Source organism: Anguilla anguilla, chromosome 16 (genome assembly GCF_013347855.1).
Source record: "Anguilla anguilla isolate fAngAng1 chromosome 16, fAngAng1.pri, whole genome shotgun sequence".
In the NCBI taxonomy this organism is placed as follows: Eukaryota; Metazoa; Chordata; class Actinopteri; order Anguilliformes; family Anguillidae; genus Anguilla; species Anguilla anguilla.
This window is the reverse complement of record NC_049216.1, coordinates 34,240,947-34,264,664: the sequence shown is the minus strand read 5'-3', so window position 1 is coordinate 34,264,664 and position 23,718 is coordinate 34,240,947. Positions and strand designations below refer to the sequence as shown.

Genomic DNA, 23,718 nt, shown 5'->3' with positions numbered 1-23,718 from the left:
TTAAGTTTAAGTCTAGGCTGCATAATGTGGTGAAATCGGGAGCGTTTCTCATGGCTGGACTGTAGTAAATATGAATTAGGGGATATCTGTGAGATTATTGTAATTCGTCTCACCACTGCCTGGTATTTGCTGTGGTTGGTGGAGCTTGTTTGTGCAGTGGGTCTGGGGTCCTGCTCTTCCCCAATCTCTTCACTGGAGAAGAACTCACTCAGCTTCTGCACACTGAAGGAGAACGAAGTCACATGACCACGGAACACTCTGAACACTGGAGGAAAACAGAGTCACATGACCATGGAACACTCCGCACGCTGGAGAGCAGAATCACATGACTGCTGGAACGCTCTGAACACTGGAGGAGAACAGAGTCACATGACCAGGGAAATACTCTTCACACTAAAGAAAAACAGTCACATGACCAGGGAAATACTCTTCACATTAAAGATGAACAGTCACATGACCAGGGAAATATTCTTCACATTAAAGATGAACAGTCACATGACCAGAGAAATATTCTTCACATTAAAGATGAACAGTCACATGACCAGGGAAATATTCTTCACATTAAAGATGAACAGTCACATGACCAGGGAAATATTCTTCACACTGAAGAAGAACAGTCAAATGACCAGGGAAATACTCTTCACACTAAAGAAGAACAGTCACATGACCAGGGAAATACTCTTCACATTAAAGAAGAACAGTCACATGACCAGAGAAATAATCTTCACTTTAAAGATGAACAGTCACATGACCAGGGAAATATTCTTCACACTAAAGAAGGACAGTCACATGACCAGGGAAATAGTCTTCACACTAAAGAAGAACAGTCACATGACCATGGAAATACTCTTCACGCTAAAGAAGAACAGTCACATGACCAGGGAAATACTCTTCACACTAAAGAAGAACAGTCACATCACCAGGGAAATACTCTTCACACTAAAGAAGAACAGTCACATGATCAGGGAAATACTCTTCACATTAAAGAAAAACAGTCACATGACCAGGGAAATACTCTTCACATTAAAGAAAAACAGTCACATGACCAGAAAAATATTCTTCACTTCAAAGATGAACAGTCACATGACCAGGGAAATATTCTTCACACTAAAGAAGAACAGTCACATGACCAGGGAAATACTCTTCACACTAAAGAAGAACAGTCACATGACCAGAGAAAATTCAAACAGCACCGTTTTGACTCACATTTTCCTGCATTAATCTCCTGTAAAATCAGCCTTCAAACCCAATCACCAGTTTATACTGACTAGGCATAAATCCACTTTCAACATTATCTATATTCTAAGAATGTAATGAGTCCCCAAATTTATTTGACCACATTTGCTCCAGCATTTACAACGTCCCAGCACAGCCAGTTTCAGTGTCAATTGAGTTTTGCGATTTACAAGGTAGTTTTATCACCTGTAAAATATTTTTTAACTGGCCAGGACACATAAATTGTATTTTCAGCAAGGCAAGATGCAAAAAGCAAGATGAAACAGCAGCACAAAAGTCAAAGTCCAGGCATTTCTGGGTGTGAGTTACTAAAAAAAAAAAGAATTTGATTTACTTTTTCTCATCCCATGCGAAAAGCTGTCTCTTCCCAAACGTGCAGTGCTTTAGCTGTGCTGATTGGATGTTAATTTCAGTCCAGCGGGTCACTGACCTATGGAGCAGCTGCAGTGCTACACCTCAATCTCCTGCCCGCTCCCACGGCATCTTCCCTCCCCGTTTGTACATATGGGTACGCAGTAGTGGGGGGAACAGGTGTCCTAACTCGGTGGGGGTGGGCTGGTATTTTCGTCAAGTCACTCACACGGACAGAATACTCTGGATTTAATGATATGCTGGTGTCTCAGAGGAAACAGACCCCTCTACTGAACTCTGGACCCACACAGACTTCATCTGACGTTTGCATGCATTTAGCAGATGCTCCCATCCTGCTTATATAGTTTTGCATGCAATCCATCATTTCTACACACAAATATGAATTTTACTGAAGCAGTTACAGATTAAGTGCCTCGTACAAGAGAACACTGGCAGGGTCCTACCTGGGGGTCAAACCTGCAGCTAGTGCTGGGCGATATACCAAAACCATAATTCTCAAATTATGGCCTTCACCACCAAATGGGGTATTACCTTTCTTTCTGTCTTTTTCTATATTTATTCATAGCTGAAGCAGTTAGTAAACAGCCAAACTAAAGAGGCTATAAAAAAAACAACAAAAACCACTCTTAGAGATTGGGTGTTGATAAGACAGCCAATCAGCAGCAAGGTCGTACAGCTTCCATGTGATCATGTGACACGTTTTTGTCAATCACATGGAAGCTGCAAGGCCTTGCTGCTGATTGGCTGTCTTATGGTAACCCAATACATAAGAGTGGTGACATTTTCTCTGAAGTTTGGCTGTTTACAAACTGCTTCAGGTATAAATACACATAAAGACAAAAAGAAAAGCAATACGCCACACGGTGGCGACGACCTTTATAGCATTCGATAATTATCTTTGCTGTATATCCCCCAACCTTGTGTACCTACAACCTCCTAGATACAAGCTCCCTTAATCTAATCGTTTCCCTACTCTCCTGCCCAGAAGGCTGCGGATATCCTAGCCTGCTAGGCTGTACGGAAACACCCAAGCAATGCAAACAAAGGCAAAACAAACCTGTGAATCACTGTGATAAATCACCCTCAAACAAACAATGCAGCCGCGATTAAACAGCATTAAAACCCATTATGTTCTTCCCGTCATATCCTGGCAATTACATATTGTTGATTCATTCCTTGCTTAGCAGTCAGCGTATTTTACTACTTGCTGAATCCCAGGGTCCCTGAGGAAAACAGCATATGCTGTTTATTGGGTGGAAATAGACGCTGAATCACCCTGTTATGGTGGCAGTACTATATGGGCCCTCAAGCTTTGTAGCCCCGCCCACGGAAACAGCACGGAACTTCACTCCAGAGGAATCATGGGATACGTGGCTGTGTCCGTAGTTCAGCTCAAGCTTGGACAGTCCTATTCACGGAGGGCCGGTGTGTGTGTGTGTGTGTGTGTGGGGTGGGGTGGGGGTGGTGTTTCGTTCACACCTGTAACTCCAGCCCAATTAGCTAATAATCTGTCTGGAGCAGTGCTGGTTTAGCCAGTGTTCACACCACAGTAAACCCCTTCACGCAAGGACACCAGAACATTCTTCAGCTGTCATTCATGAGCTTATCAAGAAATGAACCCAAAATGTGAATAAATAAATGACTGGGCTGATTAAATAATGAAGAGCAGATGGTGGCATTAAATATATAAACAGATACTGCTGTGGGACTAAGGTTCTCAAATAAACTGCATTATTTTATGCCGAGACACTTTGTCTATATACAACTGGATATTTTTCAGGGTCGCTGGGTCAGTTCCATTTCAATTCAGTCAATTAATTAATCAAATTAATTGAAATTTGAATCATGGACATGAAAAATGTCCACAATGTTTCCAATAATTTAATTGCATTTACATTTATTTCCTGAGTTGGAAATGTCCTGATAATAACAGAAGACCAAAAGTTAAATCGCTCATTCGTATGGCAGTGGTGACTGTGTGTGTTTGTTTTCCCCAGCATATATATGGTTAATGGTAAATGGACTGCATTTATAGAGCACATTTTCCAACACATTTTCCAACTATGGCTACACAAAGTGCTTTACAATTAATGTCTCTCATTCACCCATTCACACACATGCACTCACACGCATACACACACTCGCACACACACGCACACACTAACGCACACACACTCACACACACACAGCAAAAGTGAAAAGCAGCCATGCAAGGCACAGACCAGCTCATTCAGATCAATAAGGGGGTTAGGGGTCTCGCTCAAGAACATTTCCACACTTTTTTCCCCAGAGGGCCAAGGATTCGAACCGACAGCTCTCTGAGCCCGAGGATGCAATTTGTGCTATCACTGCTCTTCCTACAAATGGAATTTCCACTGCAATCTTCCACAAATCAGAACTGGGGAACCTCTCTCGTGTTCACTGCAAGACAATTCCATTATAAATAACATGGGGGGGGGATGGGGGGAGCTCACCTGACCAAGGCTTTGACGGTGGAGCGTACCACGCTGGACAGCAGGAAGAGGGGGGTGACCAGGATGTGGAAGAGGGACAGCGAAGCGAAGGCGACGGCGGGGGACAGGTCGGCGTCGTCCGACAGGTTCACGTGCACCACGAACGTCTGCGGGAAGCGCAGGAGCCCAACAGGTGAGCACAGGTAAGACTCAGGAGATACCCAACTCCACACACAACACCGATACAGCACTGAGCCACAGATTCCATATGCATGCACCAGATACCCAACACTATACACAACACTGATACAACACTGAGCCACAGATTCCACATGCATGCACCAGATACCCAACTCCATACACAACACTGATACAACACTGAGCCACAGATTCCATATGCATGCACCAGATACCCAACTCCATACACAACATTGATACAACACTGAGCCACAGATTCCATATGCATGCACCAGATACCCAACTTTATACACAACACTGATACAAAACCGAGCCACAGATTCCATATGCATGCACCAGATACCCAACTCTATACACAACACTGATACAACACTGAGCCACAGATTCCATATGCATGCACCAGATACCCAACTCCATACACAACACCGATACAACACTGAGCCACAGATTCCATATGCATGCACCAGATACCCAACTCTATACACAACACCGATACAACACTGAGCCACAGATTCCATATGCATGCACCAGATACCCAACTCTATACACAACACTGATACAACACTGAGCACAGAAGCACCACAGATTCCCTATGCACACACCAGATACCCAACTCCATACACAACACTAATACCTGAGCACAGAAGTGCCACAGATTCCATATGCACGCACCAGATACCCAGCTCCTGCATTACTTCCATCCTCCCTGCTTCTTAATTACAGGTTCCAGTCCTATATCCCTTTGGCCTTAGCCATTGATGATAAATTTTCACGAGGTACACAAATATTGGTAAAGGTACACAAATATTGGAAGATTTATGCTTCCAGGGAAGGGGAAACAGAGCTTTCAATGTTAAAAACATGGAGCAGATCATCCGGTGGGGCTGAAGAATCACAGACAGCACTCAGAGATGAGAGCAGCTCAGAGATTCAATAACACATTTATCTGCCCTCCTGTGCCCACCAAGCGCCCCCCCACCCCACACCGCCCTCCTCCCCACCATGCTGTGCCAGGCTGGCTTAGTTGCCATGGCAGAAGAGGCATCAACGGTCTTTCACCGTAATCTCTGCGGAAGCAGAGATACCGTGTTCCTGTGAAATGTCACCGGACATCATCACCCCCCCCAACCCGTGCCCTCGCCCTTGCACCCCCCCCTCCCCCCCCGCCGCCCGCCCCCCCCCCCCCGCAGCCTGGCAGTCTGCCATCTGCCCGTTTAGTGGTACAGCACTGTTTGGTTTTTGACTTTGCCCTTTGAAGGTGAATCGCATGGGACGAGGAGCCCTACCGTCAGCAGGGCGTATTTTTAAAACGGGGAGGAAGGGCTGGGGGGGGGGGGGGGGTGTGAGGTGCTGTAGGAGGGCGTGCTGATTTCACTGACTCAGGGCGGACAGTAAAGACACTGATGACACGTGAGACGGACGCTCAGCAGCGGAGCCCGGTCCTGAACACGCACGGGTGGCGGGACTACATGGGAGTCACATGATCACACACTGGTACTCACGGTGAGGACAGCGGCGATCGGGATGGCCGCGTTCATGAAGACTGAAAGGGAAAGAGGCGGAGTTAAAGAAATCCAAATCCAGATCCCACATGCATAGCCAGCGCCAGAGCAGCGATGACGAGGAAAAGCCACGGGTTCGATTCAGAAAACATGCAGCATTCCCCACTCCCATCACCTCTGACTCAGAATAAAGAAGCTTCTGTTTAGGGAGGGAAATAACATGAGCACACAGACACTTTCACCCTCAACCCCCCCCACACAATCAAAGGTAAACTCTGAAGGTGCTTTGGGGTTACACCACTCCTCACACCAATGTGTGCCATCTTTAAAGTGGTTGCACATAAAACTCATTAAAATAACTCTTTTAGACCAAATATGTATTTAGTAGACCTGGGTCAAATACATATTTGTTTTGGATTCAAATATTTTTCTGTGCTCTATTGATCTTGCCTGGTGTAACTGAGCCTGCCAATAAGACCAGAAGGCAAGGTCTGCATTGTTTGAGAGTATTTCATTCGTTCCAATACACCTGACAAGATCAGTAAAGCGTAGAAAAGTATTCAAATCCAAAACAAATACATATTTTAGCCAGGTCTGGTGTATAGTGACACGAGAGGTGTAGAGAGTGATATGGGAGGTGTAGATGGTGATAAGGGAGGTGTAGAGGGTGATATAGGAGGTGTAGATGGTGATAAGGAAGGTGTAGAGTGATATGGGAGAGGTAGAGAGTGATATAGGAGGCGGAGAGAGTGATAAGGGAGGTGTAGAGGGTGATATAGGAGGTATAGATGGTGATAAGTGAAGTGGAGGAGGTGCAGAGTGTGGAGGCACTCACTGGAGATGGAGGTGTAGAGAGTGATATGGGAGGTGTAGAGGGTGATATGGGAGGAGTAGAGAGTGATAAGGAAGGTGTAGAGAGTGATAAGGGAGGTGTAGAGTGATATGTGAGTTTTAGAGAGAGCAGGTGAGGTGTAGAGTGATATGTGAGTTTTAGAGAGAGCAGGTGAGGTGGAGGAGGTGCAGAGTGAGGAGGCGCTCACTGGAGACGGAGGTGTAGAGGGCGAAAGCGCGCAGGCTGGTCAGCTCCTTGTGGCGCGTCTCCTCCACGCTGTCGCGGAAGATGTGCTCCCAGGCGTACAGCTTCAGCAGCTTAATGCCCCTCAGAAGCTCATTGGTTTTCTTCAGCCGCTCACTGGAGTACTCCTGTTACACACACACACACACACACACACACACACACACGCATGCACATACACACACACACATAAACACACACACGAGCGCACACACACAGACACAGACACACACACACACGCACATGAGCGCGCACACACACACACACACACACGAGCACACACACACACACACACACACACATATGAATGTGGCATCATAAATAAAAATGATTCACACTCAAGACAGAAACATGTCTTCAGTCAAGTACTTACAAAAGAGAACAAGGAACACAGAAGACACCATTTTTTCAAGGATATTCTAAGAGCAAACAGGAACTGCAAAAGGCCCTCTGCATTGGCACAGATTCTGTTTCCAGGCCAGTTTCATAACCGTACGTCAGCATGATGTGGAACTATCATCATGCGCAACAGCAATGGGGATAAATCAATATTTATACGGCTCACATGGGTTTGCACATGATGGATGCGTTTCCCCTGGATAAACATTTAGTTTGGGGTGGGAGGGCAGTCAGAGAAATTTGGTCCAAATGATTGAAAATGTTCGCATAAATAAAATTAAAGCTTAAGGCCTAAACCTTTAACTCTGGACACCCTCCAATCCCCACTAGGGAAATGACTAACTGCGCACGCAGGCAAATTTGGCGATACAGTGAATTTGTGTTTCCTGAGTTTACAGAAAAAAAACAATTTTAATATACAGAGCCCACCTTCCACGTCAGGGGAAAATGTCTTCTGCCTAATTGCTCTGATCCCAAAATGCAGTTGTATATGTGAACTCCAGCCTGGCTCGAACCCAGGGCAAACTGGGCGAAGGGGGCGTGTACTCACTAAAGTGCTTTTCTGTGCTTGGGAGAGTTTGGTGGCCACGAAGTACTGCACGGGGGCGAGGACGGCGATGACCGCGGCTCCGATTAAGGCACTGATCCCCAGGAGGTAGTACAGCAGGAACACTCCGATAACTATCTGCAACGGCCAGAGTCACACAGTCACATGATCACATCTCAGGCATGTCACAGAGTCACATGATCACACCTCACACACGTCACAGTCACATGATCACATCTCACACACGTCACAGTCACATGATCACACCTCACACACGTCACAGTCACATGATCACACCTCACACACGTCACAGTCACATGATCACATCTCACACAGGAGTGAGTCACATAATCACATCTCACACACGTCACAGTCACATGATCACACCTCACACACATGACAGGGACACATGATCACATCTCACACACGTCACAGAAGGAATCACATGATCACATCTCACACACGTCACAGTCACATGATCACATCTCATACACATCACAGAGTCACATGATCACACCTCACACACGTCACAGAGTCACATGATCACACCTTACACATGCCACATCTGACACACGTCACAGAGACCGAGACCAGGAGCACACCCGGAGAGAGAAAGTTTTTTAGTTATGTTTAGTTTTGTTAGTGTTTGTCCCAGCATGACAAGAAAGTAAACCCACCGCTAAAAGGTTAGAGGAGCTGATCCACTGAGAAGCAGCCCAGCTATGAACAGTGAGCCGAAAGGCTGCTGCTCAGTTTTGATTTCTTTTGTCTTATTTTAGTTTCTTATTTTAGTTTATTGTTTTTGCCCGGAACCCGCGAGGAGGAAGGGTGAAGATGTTTGTTTATTTTATTTTGTGTTTGTGTGGGTGCGCTCTCTCTCTCCCTCCATGCAACAACCAACGTTGCACTTCCCAGAACTGCCCCATCTCCCTCCGAGGGGGGTCACGCTGGCATGTGACAATAACAGTGTTTAAATCTCCCATCTATGTGCGGATGAGCCCAGCAGCGAAAAAGACACGGAGCTGGCAGCAGCCCTGCAGAGTGCATACTACTGCCGTGATTACGCACAGGAGCCCTGCAGACCAGCGACTCTGTGTAACCATAAAAATTACATTCACGAGCACGACCGTGTGGATCTCTGAGAAGTCTGCACATGCAGTTATCTGGGAGTAAAACCCATGCAGTTCAGCAGAACAGCAGGAAAGGGGGACATGCCGCTACATAAATGTGTTTTATGATCAGATATGGACACAGAGAAGGCCTGTGCCATTGTGCTGATTCGCACCGGCTGCTTATGCTTTTCTGATTAATGTAAATGTCTTTTTTAATTGGGGTAGAAGCAAGAGGGTCAAATGTAGCGAAGCCATCAGCTGGGGCCTGACCAAACACATTCGGCTCAGAGGTCGATGACTAATTTAACACCAAGATCTCATGGTTCTCCCTTCTCCTTCCAAAGAGACTTTCTCTCCCGAAGTGTTTCACTCTCATGCACTTAACTCTCGTGCACTTCTCTCTCATGCACTTCTCTCTCATGCACTTAACTCTCATGCACTTCTCATGAACCTTAATTTTCTCATCGATTACCCGTGAACTTTCACTCATTCCTGTAGTTCACCCCAGAAATCTAATGTTCTTTTGCAGCTAACACCCCGTGACATACTGCCAATGTCCCAGCAGAGTGTCTCACAGCCCACACACACTTATTATGGGATGTTATTTGTCAGTAGAATATTCGTCACACAAGGAGAGGCCTGCTGGTTCATTTAAATTCATATCCGATACCAACGGAAATCCAACCCAGGCTACCTCTAGACGGAACCGAAATCAGATTTTGACAAAAAAGGCTCCACGCCTGATATCTTGTGCTTCAAGCCATCAAAATCTGACGAATCGAACCCAGAGTCCCACGTAAAAATGTCCCAGAGTAAACGGGGCCTTGCTCCCCGGCAAGTCACCCCCAGGACTCGCGTCCTCTCGAAATTCAACCCTGCGATCTGCAGCTGTCGTTACAGCGCGCAGCGATGTCAGCCAAGGTCGCCCGCGCTGACCTCCTCTGAAGATGCTGAATTAAAAACACGAGCCCCGCCCCCCCCCCGCCCAGTCAGACATGCGCTCTCATCCACCTCTGTCATCTCAGCTGGTTCAGCCATACACCCCAAAGGAACAGAAGCCGTCAATGGCAGAGAACAGATCTCATTGGCCCGCTTCCGCCTGTTGCCCCAGCAACAGAACACAGCATCACAACATCCCCTTTCTTGCATCATTATACTCGTATGGAACTGGGACAAAGTGAGACAGATGCTTTTTTTAATTCTACTGCCGAACGAGCGTGAATTTCATTTACCTTCTCAGATTCTGGCTCACAATGTAACAATGTAAACGAACATAATCATAATTAAAGCCGCAAGCGGCGTTGGGAGGGGTCCAAGCATTGACACAATTGCGCCCCCTATGGAGCGATTTTTAATTCTCCTATTATGTTCAAATTAACTAACAACTTTTATGTTTGGGCCGTAAAGGAGTTTGCTAGATGTTGTAACACTTTAGATGTGGAGCTACAGCTCTTCCGCACCGCAACTAATTAAAAAGTCCAAATGGCGGGCAAACAATATGGCGGACATAGGTGGTCCCAATAGCAAAGTTGTAGAGCACATTCAGATGCATTGGTCGCTGAAGTTTTGTGTTGATCTGACTTATGGTGTGGCAGTTATGGCCTTTAAAAGTATGACCCTTTGTTATAGCGCCACCATCTGGCCGACATAGGTGATTTGTAGTGCCTGAGTAGTGGGGGGCCATAGGAACCCACCTACCAAATTTGGTTGGTCTACAGCTTATGCTTGCTGAGCCTCAGACATTTTAGCGGAGAAAGCTTCCACGCCCCAACTAAAAAGTCAAAATGGCGGGCAAACAATATGGCGGACATAGGTGGTCCCAATGGCAAAGTTGTGGAGCACATTCAGATTCAGACCAGCTTCGCTGCTTGGACCCCTAAAAATATGACGGCGGCAGCACATACGATTACAATCACTCATTAGCTTCCATTAGAGTCAGATCTGTGGAAGTCACCACTCTATAATCGCGCAGAGACAACACGACAGTTCGTACCTGAAACGGCATGGCCCACAGGTTCGGGCACAGGAAGAAGAACCACATCAGCTGGTTGGTGTCTATGGCGACCAGGTTGCAGATCTGCCCCACAGTCATCTCTCCCATGGACAGGTTGGAGGTGCAGAGCCGCATGATCTTGTTGTAGATTTTGGTCTGGATGGAACAGGAGAGGCGTCTAAGCAGGGAAGCTGTTCGTTCATTCGAGCACAGAGAGCACCGTAGAGCGGTGGTAACCAACCCTGTTCCTGGAGGTCTACCGTCCTGTGGGTTTTCACTCCAACCCTAACAAAGCCACACCTCATTTAACAGCCAGAGCAGGGCTGCTCAACCCTGTTCCTGGAGATCTACCCTCCTGTAAGTTTTCTCTCCAACCCTAACAAGGTACACCTCCTTGAAAAGCTGAAGATCTTGTTGAGCTGAATCAGGAGTGCCACATTATTGTTTAAATGAAAGCCTACAGGACTGTAGATCTGCAGGCACTGTAATATTTTTACAGTACTGGATACAGCAATAGTTCACAATATTAGCTACTGTAATATTTCACAGGACTGAATACTGTAAGAATTCACAGTACTGGATACAGTAATAACTCACAGTACCATTTACTCTAATATTTCGCAGTACTGGATGCTGTAATACTTCCGTTGTATTGGCACCAGGGAATTGTAACTGCTGGGAACTGGCCTCAGTGCAACCCAGCTGGGATTATAACTTTGATCTTTTGTGACACAGACGGTTACATAACTCAGCTAAAAGCTTCAGCAGGGTGAAACAGGCCACTACCCATCCAGTTCCTCGCCACGTCACTTTTTATACACGCTTTACGCGTGACTGTTATTCTGCATGAAAACGCACACAATCTCCTGAGGAATGATAGCAAGTCAGTGTTAGTCAGTTAGGTGGTGTGAGACAGCAGCATCCGCACAGACAGCAGCTGTCAGAATGCTACAATTCACTTCAGAATACTTTTGAGTTTGATGGCTCAAAACACAAGATATCAGTGTGGAGCACATTGGCGATATAGCTCAGGAGGTAAGACCAATTGTCTGGTAGTCGGAGGATTGCCGGTTCAAACCCCGCCCTGGGCATGTCGAAGTGTCCTTGAGCAAGACACCTAACCCCTAACCTCTAACTGCTCTGGCGAATGAGAGGCATCAATTGTAAAGCGCTTTGGATAAAAGCGCTATATAAATGCAGTCCATTTACCATTTGGTCAAAATTTGATTCCAGTTCCGTCTGGAGGTAGTCTGGTGCTGATTCCGTTGGTATCAGATGCGAATTTAAATGCACCAGCAGGCTTTCTCCTTCTGTGACAAATGTTCTACTGGCAAATAGCATCCCATAATACTTCAGCAGAACCGGACGCACACCTGTGCTGCAGGTGTGAGGGTCTGACGCACCTGTATGGCTCCCCGCAGGTTGATCCCCGTCTCGATGGCCACGTAGTACGAGGCCTGGAGGAAGGTGCGCTGCAGCAGCAGGGCGAAGAAGAGCAGGACGGCCAGGACGTAGGCGTTGGCCAGGAACTCCTGAGAGGAGATGAAGTATATCCCCAGGAGCTTCACCTGCGACACGGGAAGACCAATCAGATCCCTGGCACATGGAACTACAGCCACTGAATGACCAATCAGATCCCTGACACACGGAAGTACAGCCACTGAATGACCAATCAGATCCCTGACACACGGAAGTTCAGCCACTGAATGACCAATCAGCTCCATGGCACAAAGAAGTACAGCCACTGAATGACCAATCAGCTATGTCAAAACAGGGAGTGCATCCACCGAGTGACCAATCAGCTCCATGGGAAGTACAGCCACTGAATGACCAATCAGCTCCATGGCACAAAGAAGTGCAGTCACTGAATGACCAATCAGCTCCATGACAAAAGGAAGCCCACCCACTGAATGACCAATCAGCCGTGGAGCGAAGAGAATTTAAAATGAAAGCTTCCGAACGCCCGTGACACAAAAAGCAGAGAGTAAATGTGATTGCAGACACACGAGAGTCCAAGTGGACTGTGCGCTGGCTAATTACCCCACACATAAAAACAGGCAGCTTTCAGGAGAATATCGAGTGCTCTGATGCAATGACTCATTCCAAGTAATCAGTCGCCGGTAAAATGCTTCACAATCCATTTTTTCTCAGACAAAATTAAGCTGTATTATGTCCATGTTGAGAGAAAAACAAAAAACGCTCTGCTTGTAGGTTTTTAAGACTCAACAGATTCAATTTGAACATTCATACAGGAGGGCTAGAAAAAAAACATAACCACTGTGCGGTTTCAACTACAAGCCTAACAGCACAACAAATGTGTAAAAAATTAATTCCAACGCAAAGTGCAAATCCAAGTACAAATGATTTTATTTCTCAAGAGTCTTCCCACAATTTGGAATCGCCAGTAGCAGTTATAGGTTCTTCTCCAAGGCATTTTCTGTCAACCTTGGAGCGTCAAATCGCAGACATTACTCACATACACAATGGTTGCCTTAGAGTGATGATGTGGACAATACACTGCCAGCCAAAAAACCTCCCCCATTAGACGTAGCTTTAATCAATCACTTTGATCAATCCACCCCCCCCCCTCCCCTTTCTGATGGAGATCATGCCAACTGACAGCACAGGCAACCCATATGAGAAAACAGCATGCTTAAAATACCAGGAGCATTATTAAGGTTTTTATGATTATACTGCATGTATGCTGAAATATACTTTTTCATCACATGGTATAATGTGAACTCCTACATGCTGCAGATGAGTATCAATTTGGTGGGCCACACAGAAGCAGTAGTAATATATTTCCATCAATTTCTCTGACATGTTTAACTTGCCATGCGATGTTTAGCAGCTTAAAAGCTATGTCTTTTCTTTTGTCATGGAAATATACTGTATCACTTGTTCTCTAGATGTTTTTTTTCATGTAGTGAACAATAAATATTTGGGGATTTTAAAATTCCCAAAAAATATGCCCCTGACTCCATCAAAAATGGAGGTTTGACTTTTAAACCACAAGGTGAAAATGCAGTCATGGTAATGGAGGATTGCTTTCATGCCCTTTGCGTCTTGATGTCCGATATGAACAGTGATGGAAACTGAAACCGCCGAAATGCCAGCCTGTAATCTCGTGAATATTTAATCACACGTGAACGAGGGCTTCACCTTGAAAAGGGAGCGACAGTTTTCCAATAAAATATCAGGTTTAAAAAGGTGTCTCTGCGTTGTTCAGCTGTCAGCCAACATCAGCAGCAGGTTCGAGCTATCTTAACCTTCCTGTTGTACTCAGGGTCAAAAATGGCTCTTGTCCTCACTTAAACAGCAGTGAAAACCCCCTAAATTTCAATTTTTCAGCATTAAAATGTGATGACCTTTCCCAGAGTGACTCTACCATTAGAAAAAGTTAAACACTGCCCTTTTTTATATTTTTACAAATGTCACACACCATCAGGGTACAAAGATAGTCTTATGAGTCTTTTTCAACCATGAAGTTCTGAAATCTGAAGCGAGTGAGCGAGTGAGGGGTGAGTGAGTGAGTGAGTGAATGCATGAGTAAGTGAGTGTGTGAGTGAGTGAATTAGTGAGAGGGTGAGTGAGTGAGTGCGTGAATGAGTGAGTGAGTGAGGGGATGCGTGTGTGAGTCTGTGAATAAATGGGGGGGTGAGGGGATGAGGGGATGAGTGAGTGAGTGTGTGAATGAGTGAGTGAGTGAGGGGATGGGTGAGTGAGTGTTGAGTAAATGGGGGGGTGAGGGGGTGAGGGGATGAGTGAGTGAGTGAGGGGATGCGTGAGTGAGTGTGTGAGTGAGTGAATTAGTGAGAGGGTGAGTGAGTGAGTGTGTGAATGAGTGAGTGAGTGACGGGATCCGTGAGTGAGTGTGTGAGTAAATGGGGGGGTGAGGGGATGAGTGAGTGAGTGAGGGGGTGACTGAGTGAGGGGGTGAGTAAATGGGGGGGTGAGGGGGTGAGGGGATGAGTGAGTGAGTGAGGGGGTGACTGAGTGAGTGTGTGAGTAAATGGGGGGGTGAGGGGTTGAGGGGATGAGTGAGTGAGTGAGGGGGTGACTGAGTGACTGATCGGCAGCAGGACAGTAGGCCGTACCGGGGGGCGGATGGTGCGGTTCTCGCGGCTGATGAGTGAATGAGTGAGGGGATGTGGGGGTGAGGGGGTGACTGTTCGGCAGAAGGGCCATACCGGGGGCCGGATGGTGCGGTTCTCGCGGCTGATGAGTGAATGAGTGAGGGGATGTGGGGGTGAGGGGGTGAATGAGTGAGGGGATGTGGGGGTGAGGGGGTGACTGTTCGGCAGCAGGACAGTACCGGGGGGCGGATGGTGCGGTTCTCGCGGCTGATGTGGTGGACGATGCCGGAGATGCAGAGGGGTCCGACGAAGCCCAGCAGGTCGGCCAGGAAGCGGAAGGTGATGCTGAGGATGAGGGGCCTGCCGAAGGCCTCGCGTAGGGCCCGCCAGATCCACTTAGAGCCCTGCGGCTGCACCGAGCTCTTACCCTGGGGGGGGGGGGGGGGAGAGGGGGGAGAGGGGGGAGAGAGGAGAGAGAGGAGAGTGAGGAGAGAGGGGGGGGGGGAGGAGAAACAGAGAAGAATCTACTGTAACATAACATAACATAACATAACGTAAGACGAGAACAGGCCATTCAGCCCAACACTGCTCGTCTATTCCTACCACTAAACTGTACTTAATGCTTAGTTTACCTAAAAGCTAGATAGTATCTAACACTGTATCAAGCCCGGCCTTAAATTCCCCCAGTGTTTCTGCCTCCACTACATGCCCAGGCAAGCTATTCCACACATTGACCACTCTCTGTGTGAAAAAATATTTCCTAATGTCTGTGTGAAATTTACCCTTTGCCAGTTTCCATTTATGCCCCCTCTTTTTGCTAACCAAACTCAACTTGAATAATTTCCTGTAGTTCTCTTTCTTAATCCCTTTAATAAATTTAAAAGCCTCAATCAAGTCTCCCCTAACTCTCCTTTCACTAAACTTGAAAAGTCCAAGCATCTCATGCCTTTCTTCATAACACTTATCTTTCATACGCGGAATCATCAGCCAGGATATGAGTCAAATACGGTATGTATTATAAAATATTTAAATATTTTAACCATTTACAGGCCAGTAGAAAAAAATTTCCTGTAAACTACTGACTTATTTTAAAGGAACAAAATAAATAATTCATATGATTTTATGTTCTGGGTAATAGCGTGTTGCTTTTAAATTCTCTGGGACCTGCAGGAAAGAGCATTTTCCTGGCATTTATCGAATTGACATTTTAAATTCATATTTGACCCACATCTGGGGGTTAAAAAGCACATAATGCTGCCCATTGACAATTCATTTATGGAATTTAGCAGATGCTTTTATCCAGAGTGACTCACACAGATTACCATCTTTTTACATCCAATACATTTCGACACAACGATGTTTGCCAAAGCAGTTCACGTCAAGTGTGTTGCTCAAAGGTACAACGGCAGCACCACCCTGCCAGGAATCAAACCTGTAACCTTGGAGTTAGGAGCCCACATCCGCACCCATTATGCCACTCTGCCAGTGACACCAGTCACACGTATTCCCCTAAGCCATCATCGCGTGATAACCTGGGTGGATGTCCCACCTGGAAACCCAGACGATTGGCTCAAACCTGGCAGAGAAACAGCACTGAGACTGACACCCCCAGCAGGGATCAGCAGGCGAGCAGCAGGGATCAGCAGGGAGCAGCAGGTGAGCAGCAGGTGAGACAGCTGTCCTGTTAGCTCAGGTAGCGCATAATGCGCTTGGTCCTGATAGGGCTCGTTCCAGAGCCCCCCGCTGTCATCCCATCACCATGGAGACGAGTGTTCCAACAGCTCAGAGTGACAACTCACAGCAATAACACAGCAACTCTCTCTGAAGGTTTTCATTAAACCTCAATACGCTGTGTATGTGTGTGTGTGTGTGTGTGTGCGTGCGCGTGTGTGTCTGTGTGTGTTAGGACTGGCAATGATATAACTGAAATTAATTTTCATTCTCAATATTTGTCCTTACAGACATGGAACGCACTGCAACATACTGTAAACGTAGCGACATTTTTCAAAAATAAATGGCAAATACCTTTCACAGCAATGCATTACAAAAAAAAACCATATTGCAATATCTGAAAGTGGTTTTTTATATCACTTAAGTACATCAGTATTTTTCCAGCCAATGTGTGGAGCTGTCAGCGGTACGGAGTTGGTTTATACGCTCGCCTGTCCTGCCGGGTCTGTAAACTGGGTTAAGCAAGGCGGCTCCTGCAGTGTGTAATCCCAACATCTGCTGTCCCCGGCGAAAGTCCCAGGCCTCTGCCGGCCCCCAGGGGCCTGACCGCCGTCCAGGGGAGAACAAGCAACGTGTCGGCCATGACGCAACTCCCTGCCTCACGCACACGCACACGCACGTCATTCACCTGCACGTCAGACGTGACACCACAGAACCCCCCCCCCCCGTGTGCATGGCCACAGGCCACCTTTCCCATGACAGAGAGAGGTTCTTCACCCCCGTCTGGAGGAGGTCAAAGGTCGGCCCGTTCACAGTGGACGCTCTGGCGTCTCAGAAAGCGGATGTGGGGTGTTGGCCCGTGACTCCCCCCCCCCCCAGCTCCGTCTGCGCAGTGGAAAAAGTTCAACTCTTGAACCCCCCCACCCCCCCACCTCACGCACAGCACACACACAACTGACTGGGAACTGACAGCTTTTTGCTTTCTGCTTTTTACCCCCGCATGGAAAAGCCAGTGACATCAGTCTGGGGGGGGGGGGGGGGGGGTGGTAGGGGGGTTGGGGAATCAAGACTGCTATTTCCCAGAACATAAAATTATATGAGTGAATAATTTCCTCCATTGCTGCTGTGGTAGGATCCCCTTCGACGGGAGGAAGATCTTGGAAAGCCGCAGCTCCAAATAGGATCGTCTGAACGAGACGACGGCTAACTGCTGCTGGACACGTCAGCTGTAACTCAAAACCGTGGCCCCAGGCAGACTGCCGAACACAACCCCGTAATTTACGCCACCAATAAATTTTATTTGCTCTACGGAAAAGCCATTAAACCGGATAATAAACTCCGGAGATCCTGAGCCTAAATCAACTGTTTATTCTAAAACTGCCAATAAGAACACGGTCCGGGCTGCAAAAGGTCAAAGCTCTCCGTAACTCTGACCAAAATGAACCAATAAACCTGTATTTAATCAACATTTGTTCTTTGGATTAGCATATACTGTAAATACAAGCCTTACCCTTTTCATTCCTCACAAATAAAGTTTGACAAGATTCTCAACTCATCAAGCTGTGTTTGTGAAGAAAAAATGAAACATTCGCATTTCTTTCTGCTTCAAGTTCAAATTAAAGACAGAAGGTTAAGTTAAATCAGGGCCTACTGTTATATCATGGGCTCAATTGTAGACACAGTGATCCATGTATTCTTTATATATTTTAATGTAGTTTGTGAATTTGTATGTATTGTATTTTTATGTTTATATTGTGCATATTGAATTTTCTTATTTGCTTCTTACATATTTGTAAATATCAAATGGCATGTATGCTATTACATTGCATGTATCGGAAGGGCCCATTGCAAAATGAAACAGATCCTGATGAATTAACCAACTGTTCTTTTTCCCCCACTGCCTCATTTTCCCAGAATGCAATGTCTGGTTTTTGGATTGTCGTTGTAATGGGAGAAAGAAATGCACTATGGGAGATTGTAGTTTCAGTATGCCAAACAGGAAGTTTGAGTCTAGCGAAAAGTGTTTTTTTTTGTTCATTTTTAGCTCAAATACTTTTTTTTTTTAATCTGGAAAAAGATGTGTATATGCCATTCTTGGCATACCAGTAGGAGGGTAGCCACATAAAAATATTGAATGTGGGTAAAAATTCCCCTGAATTTGTCCACTGAAGCTGACCCATGCAGTCTATCATAGCCCAGGCTCAGTATTAGCTTGCGCCGCTAAGGCTACACGACAGGCTGCTATATTTGTCCGAGCGAAACAGAATCACTTTGTTGATAAGGTCAGCCTGCTTCCTGTGGTCTCTGGCTTAAATCTCCCCGTTCAAACACACTCAACTGCCAACTGCAGTAATGGAACGATCGGGGGTTTAGCCAAAAAAAGCAAACGGGAGATATTACACCAAATGACATTCAGGGGTTTACGAGATCTGTCATTTACAAAAACGGTCATTTCTCCACACGTGTTTTTTGTTGTTGTTGTTGTTGTTTTTGTTGCACGTAATAGGCACTGACCCTCAGGAAATTTTCCATTTTATGCTATTTGTATTGACAGAGTATTCTAATTCATATTCTTCACGGATGGATAAAAATGACCACACAAACTACCAGACAAAGTGTTACACAGAAGTGACACATTTTTTAAAAAAAAGGTAATTTTTTACGAAGCGAAGGTGAACTCGTGCTTAGTAGCAGAGCGATGCGGAGACCCCGCGCCCTACCCGCTGCCTCTCGAAGGCCCTGCGCAGACGCAGGTAGTTGGTGAGCGCCCGCATGGCGATGGGCAGCCGGCCGATGACCTTGATGTCGATGGGGCGGCGGTGCGCGGAGGTGATGAAGGTGTTCATCCACCAGTAGGTGGCCTTGGAGAGCAGGTTGACAAAGGGCTGCAGGAAGCGCACGCCCAGGTCCTGCAGGTCCTCCGGGGGCTTCACCTCCGTGGGGTGCCTGAAGCACACATAGCGCTGCGCGGGGGGGGGGGGACGCCCGCCAGGAGCCACCCGCCACCCGCCATCCGCCATCCGCCAATCCATCATCCGCAAGGAGCCATCCGGCACAGCAGCACAAAGGCATATGGAGGAGAGACACACACACAAACACACACACGCACACGTTCACAAAAAAATTAGTACACACGCATACATACACGCACATACATTCATAAGAGCATTAATATACACACATACATACACACACACACATTCACGGGAGAATCTAATACACACGTACACACACACACACACACACAAACACATTCACAAGAAAATAAATATAGACACACAGACACATTCATGAGAGAATACATGCACACTGACAACCACACACACACACACGCACACACAGGCATGCACACACGCAAAAAAATACATTCAGAGACACACAGACAGACACAGACAGACAGACAGACAGACATACACACACAGACACACACACACCACTATCATCCCACACAGGTGAGAAGTGAAGAGCCAGTCATCTGGTAGCGATAACCCTGCTTTTGAGGCCCTCGATAACATCCGCAAAATGAGCCACATCAAACACACCAGCGGGACGAGGGGAGTGCTCCAGCTCTGATAAAGACAGACAGGAGGCCCGCGCGGCACCCTCCACAATTACCAAAAAAGAAGTAATGACCCGTCCCCGCACGAGAATGCCCGCGATCGCTACCTCTAACGCGAGGGAGACGGAACACAGCGCATCAGACGCTACCGCCATTAGCGCCATTACTGGCGCAGAGCCTGCCCTCGAAGGCGCGAGTGTCAGCGACTGCAGCGGGCGCACGCACACACAGCCGGGCCCGCCAGACATCTGCTTGGCAGCCACGTCCCTTTCAGCTGATCGTAAAAAAGACGAGGCTGTTCTGGCAGCTTCTCTCGCCCCCTCTCCTCCGCACAGCGGCGGGCTCTCCGGACCACGCTGCTATTCGGGCCTCTTCAGAGAGACATCGCTCAACCTGCGTCGTCAAGACAACTCGAGCGGCGACTCGGCAGTGACAGCCGGTGATTGTGGCCCCGCCTCTCTATGACATGACATCATAAGCATTATTATATGAGTCACATGAAAATGTACTCAGTTTGTTTCCAATCATCATCATCATGACAACAATGGCTGACTGATTATGTTCAGAGATAAGAGGAGGTTCTGGACAGGCAAAGATCAAACAGGAACTCTATCAAGCTTCATAGAGGAACACAAATAAAATAATAATATAATAAAAATAAAATCTTCTTGCTGTGAGGCGACAGTGCTACCCACTGCACCACCATATATACATACATACGATAATGGATATACAACTATCCTGAAGTAAATATGGAATGCACACACACACATACACGCAAACATATATGAACAAATATACATTTTTACATATATACATATTTAAATATACAACTACCTTGAAATTAATATGAATAAAGGACATGGGTAAAGTCAGGGACAGACAAGTAGAATACCCATCTGTTTTGGAGCCAATACTCAAAAGATGAGCGAGCTTCAAGTGGACATTCCAATCGCTCACGTACAGTAAACATCCTTCAGCATCTTTTTTCCATGACTACACTAGCCTGTAATCAGAGTATTGTTTTTTTCAGCACATGTTGACATTTATAAAAGTAATTATTCACTCGATTATTCACCCATTACTGCTTAGCAGGGAGGCAGATTGAAGTGCCTTCACATAATAACCAATTTGTTATGATAATAACCCGTTTTTGACAACGGAAAAAAAAATCAAAATAGAACCATATTATTCTAAGCTCTTGAGTGATGCCATAGCTTCCTGGTGCATTGTGGGTACTGCAAAGTTCTGGACCGGCTCCAAGAGTGTTATTTTTTCCTTGCTGCTTGACAGATGCTAAAACGCATCCTTCACAGACTCTATTGACTAACTAGCTGGCCAACTCCCACGTACAATTCCACACTCTCTGCTCTACAACTACAGGAGGATCTGGCTGAAAACAGGAGTTTCCAGTGCTATGTAACAGCTGATGGATGTCCATGAGAAGGTTTTTCATGAATAAAGGATGAAAGGACAAAAACCCCCACAATGCAAAAGCGCTGTCCTTTCAGGCCACGCCCCCTTTATGGATGCTCATAGGATACACCAAATCAGAACGCTTCGCGCTGAAAAGGGAGGGAGCCTGAACTACAGAAGACTCTGAGCAGGACTGTGAATGGCGGCTGCGATGCAGTCGGTGCAGTCGCTGCAGTTGGTGCAGTTAGTGAGTTGCTGCAGTTGCTGCAGTCGCTACAGTTAGTGCAGTCGGTGCAGTCGCTACAGTCGTTATAGTTAGTGCAGTCGGTGCAGTCGCTACAGTCGCTACAGTTAGTGCAGTCGGTGCAGTCGCTACAGTTAGTACAGTCGGTGCAGTCGCTACAGTTAGTACAGTCGGTGCAGTCACTGAAGTCGCTGAAGTCCCTGAAGTTGATGCAGTCGCTGCAGTTGCTGCAGTCGGTGCAGTCACTGAAGTCGGTGCAGTCGCTGCAGTCGCTGAAGTCGGTGCAGTCGCTGCAGTCGGTGCAGTTGCAGCTCCAGGAGGCCGAGGCCATGGGGACGCCCGCGAAATGGAACAGCGCTCTAACCGCACATCGCCCCGGAGCACGCACTCATCTCACCGCGGAGCTCCCATCAGGGCTGTTAAAAAAGACACAGCTGGGCGGGAAGAATGACTATTTCTATTAATTTAACTCCCCGGTAATTGGATTTATTTGAAGCCTTGGTTCCTGTGGTGCTGCACAGGCTCCCAGAGATGCACGGGCTGCGTTTGGGGAGCTGAATTACTCCAGCAAACAGCCAACGTATGTAAACAGCATAGCAGCTTAAATTGGCCTTGGGTTCTAGTTGCATTGCAGCTACCGCAAAACCCCTGATTCAAATCTGACCTGAAGCAGAAACAAATCCAATAGCACAATAAAAAAATAAGTGAGCAATCAGCTCAGCGGCAGCATCGGCACAGGAATCAGGAATATTAGCTTGCGGGCTCCCTATCTGGAGAACGGTTAGGGTAGCACAATCACAGCATCACGCCAAAAACCACCACAGGGGCGGCTATGTTTCGCAGAAGGAGAAGCTCTATTTCAATCAAAGAGTCCCTGGAGGTACACTTGGGGAGAGGAAAAGTACAGCTTTTTTTTTTTTTTACAGTAATTCACTGCAATATTGTATTTAGCTTCCTGCTAACTCTGAAAAGCCTTCATCATAAATCCAATTTTTTAAAAACCCAACGGTATTGTAATGCCTCAACCTCTACTATCAGCAATTTTGGATATATTATCAGAAAATTCAGCAATTCGGTGCCATTGAATCAATGCAGGCAGCAATCTCTCAATCTCTTTATCAACTAAAGCTGGCAGATAACACTGTTCTTAACCGTGCAAAGGCTTTGACTGCTCAGTGTGAATGTAAGCCAATGAAAAATGGAACATTAATATACTGGGGGGTTTATCTTTGCCAAAGCAACGGGCATCACCATGTTCTTCAAAAGGGACTTTTTTTTAAAACTCAGGATTTCCCCAAACACATAACTCCTTTTCTGCAAACTGAGCCACTTTTGTCTGAGTGAAATAAAGAAGAAGAAAAAAAAAAACGCTCGCAATTTGTATTTAGATGGAGATTAAACTGCGTCCTGCAAGAGCACTTCACCTGATTATTTAGCCCTGAAGTGGCAGACGCCAGTCGTCAAGGGGCCACGGGTTTAACTCCAGCCCCGGAGGGCTGCAGTCCTAATGGTTCTATTTGTGCTTTAGCGTGGAAGAGCACTTAAATTAAGACACTGATTGACTAAACACTCCACTCCACACACCTCATTCTTACAAGGGCTAATTTGGCAGGCAAATGAAAGGAAAAACGAGAGAAATCTGCAGACGCGGTGCAGCTCGAGAGGACTTGGAGTGTGGCACCCCGGATTTAGCTAGGAAATCAGCATCAGGCACGAGTCTGGCACCCTGAGATCCAGAGCTCAGCTGCTTAAAGAGCTCCAGCAAACATACACCTGCTTTCTGTTCATTATCACCACCTGAAGCGAAAAAATGCTTCTGTTTTGCTTTTCAGGAATATATCACGAACCCTTTCGCCTTCATCGCC

At 46.6% G+C, this 23,718-nt stretch overlaps 1 protein-coding gene across 3 annotated transcripts in view; it reads right to left on the bottom strand.

Annotated features, from left to right (window-relative positions):
• Positions 1–23,718, bottom strand: part of abcc8 (ATP-binding cassette, sub-family C (CFTR/MRP), member 8) — a 98,921-nt gene that overhangs the window by 56,219 nt on the left and 18,984 nt on the right. For all 3 annotated transcript variants that reach the window (XM_035396035.1, XM_035396036.1, XM_035396037.1), the window contains exons 6-14: positions 19,355–19,597; positions 15,203–15,391; positions 12,291–12,455; positions 10,888–11,043; positions 7,786–7,920; positions 6,802–6,964; positions 5,762–5,802; positions 4,083–4,228; positions 114–222 (exon numbers count right to left, since the gene is read on the bottom strand). In XM_035396035.1, coding sequence (XP_035251926.1) covers positions 114–222; positions 4,083–4,228; positions 5,762–5,802; positions 6,802–6,964; positions 7,786–7,920; positions 10,888–11,043; positions 12,291–12,455; positions 15,203–15,391; positions 19,355–19,597 — 1,347 coding nt within the window. The remainder of the gene's footprint in view (positions 1–113; positions 223–4,082; positions 4,229–5,761; positions 5,803–6,801; positions 6,965–7,785; positions 7,921–10,887; positions 11,044–12,290; positions 12,456–15,202; positions 15,392–19,354; positions 19,598–23,718) is intronic.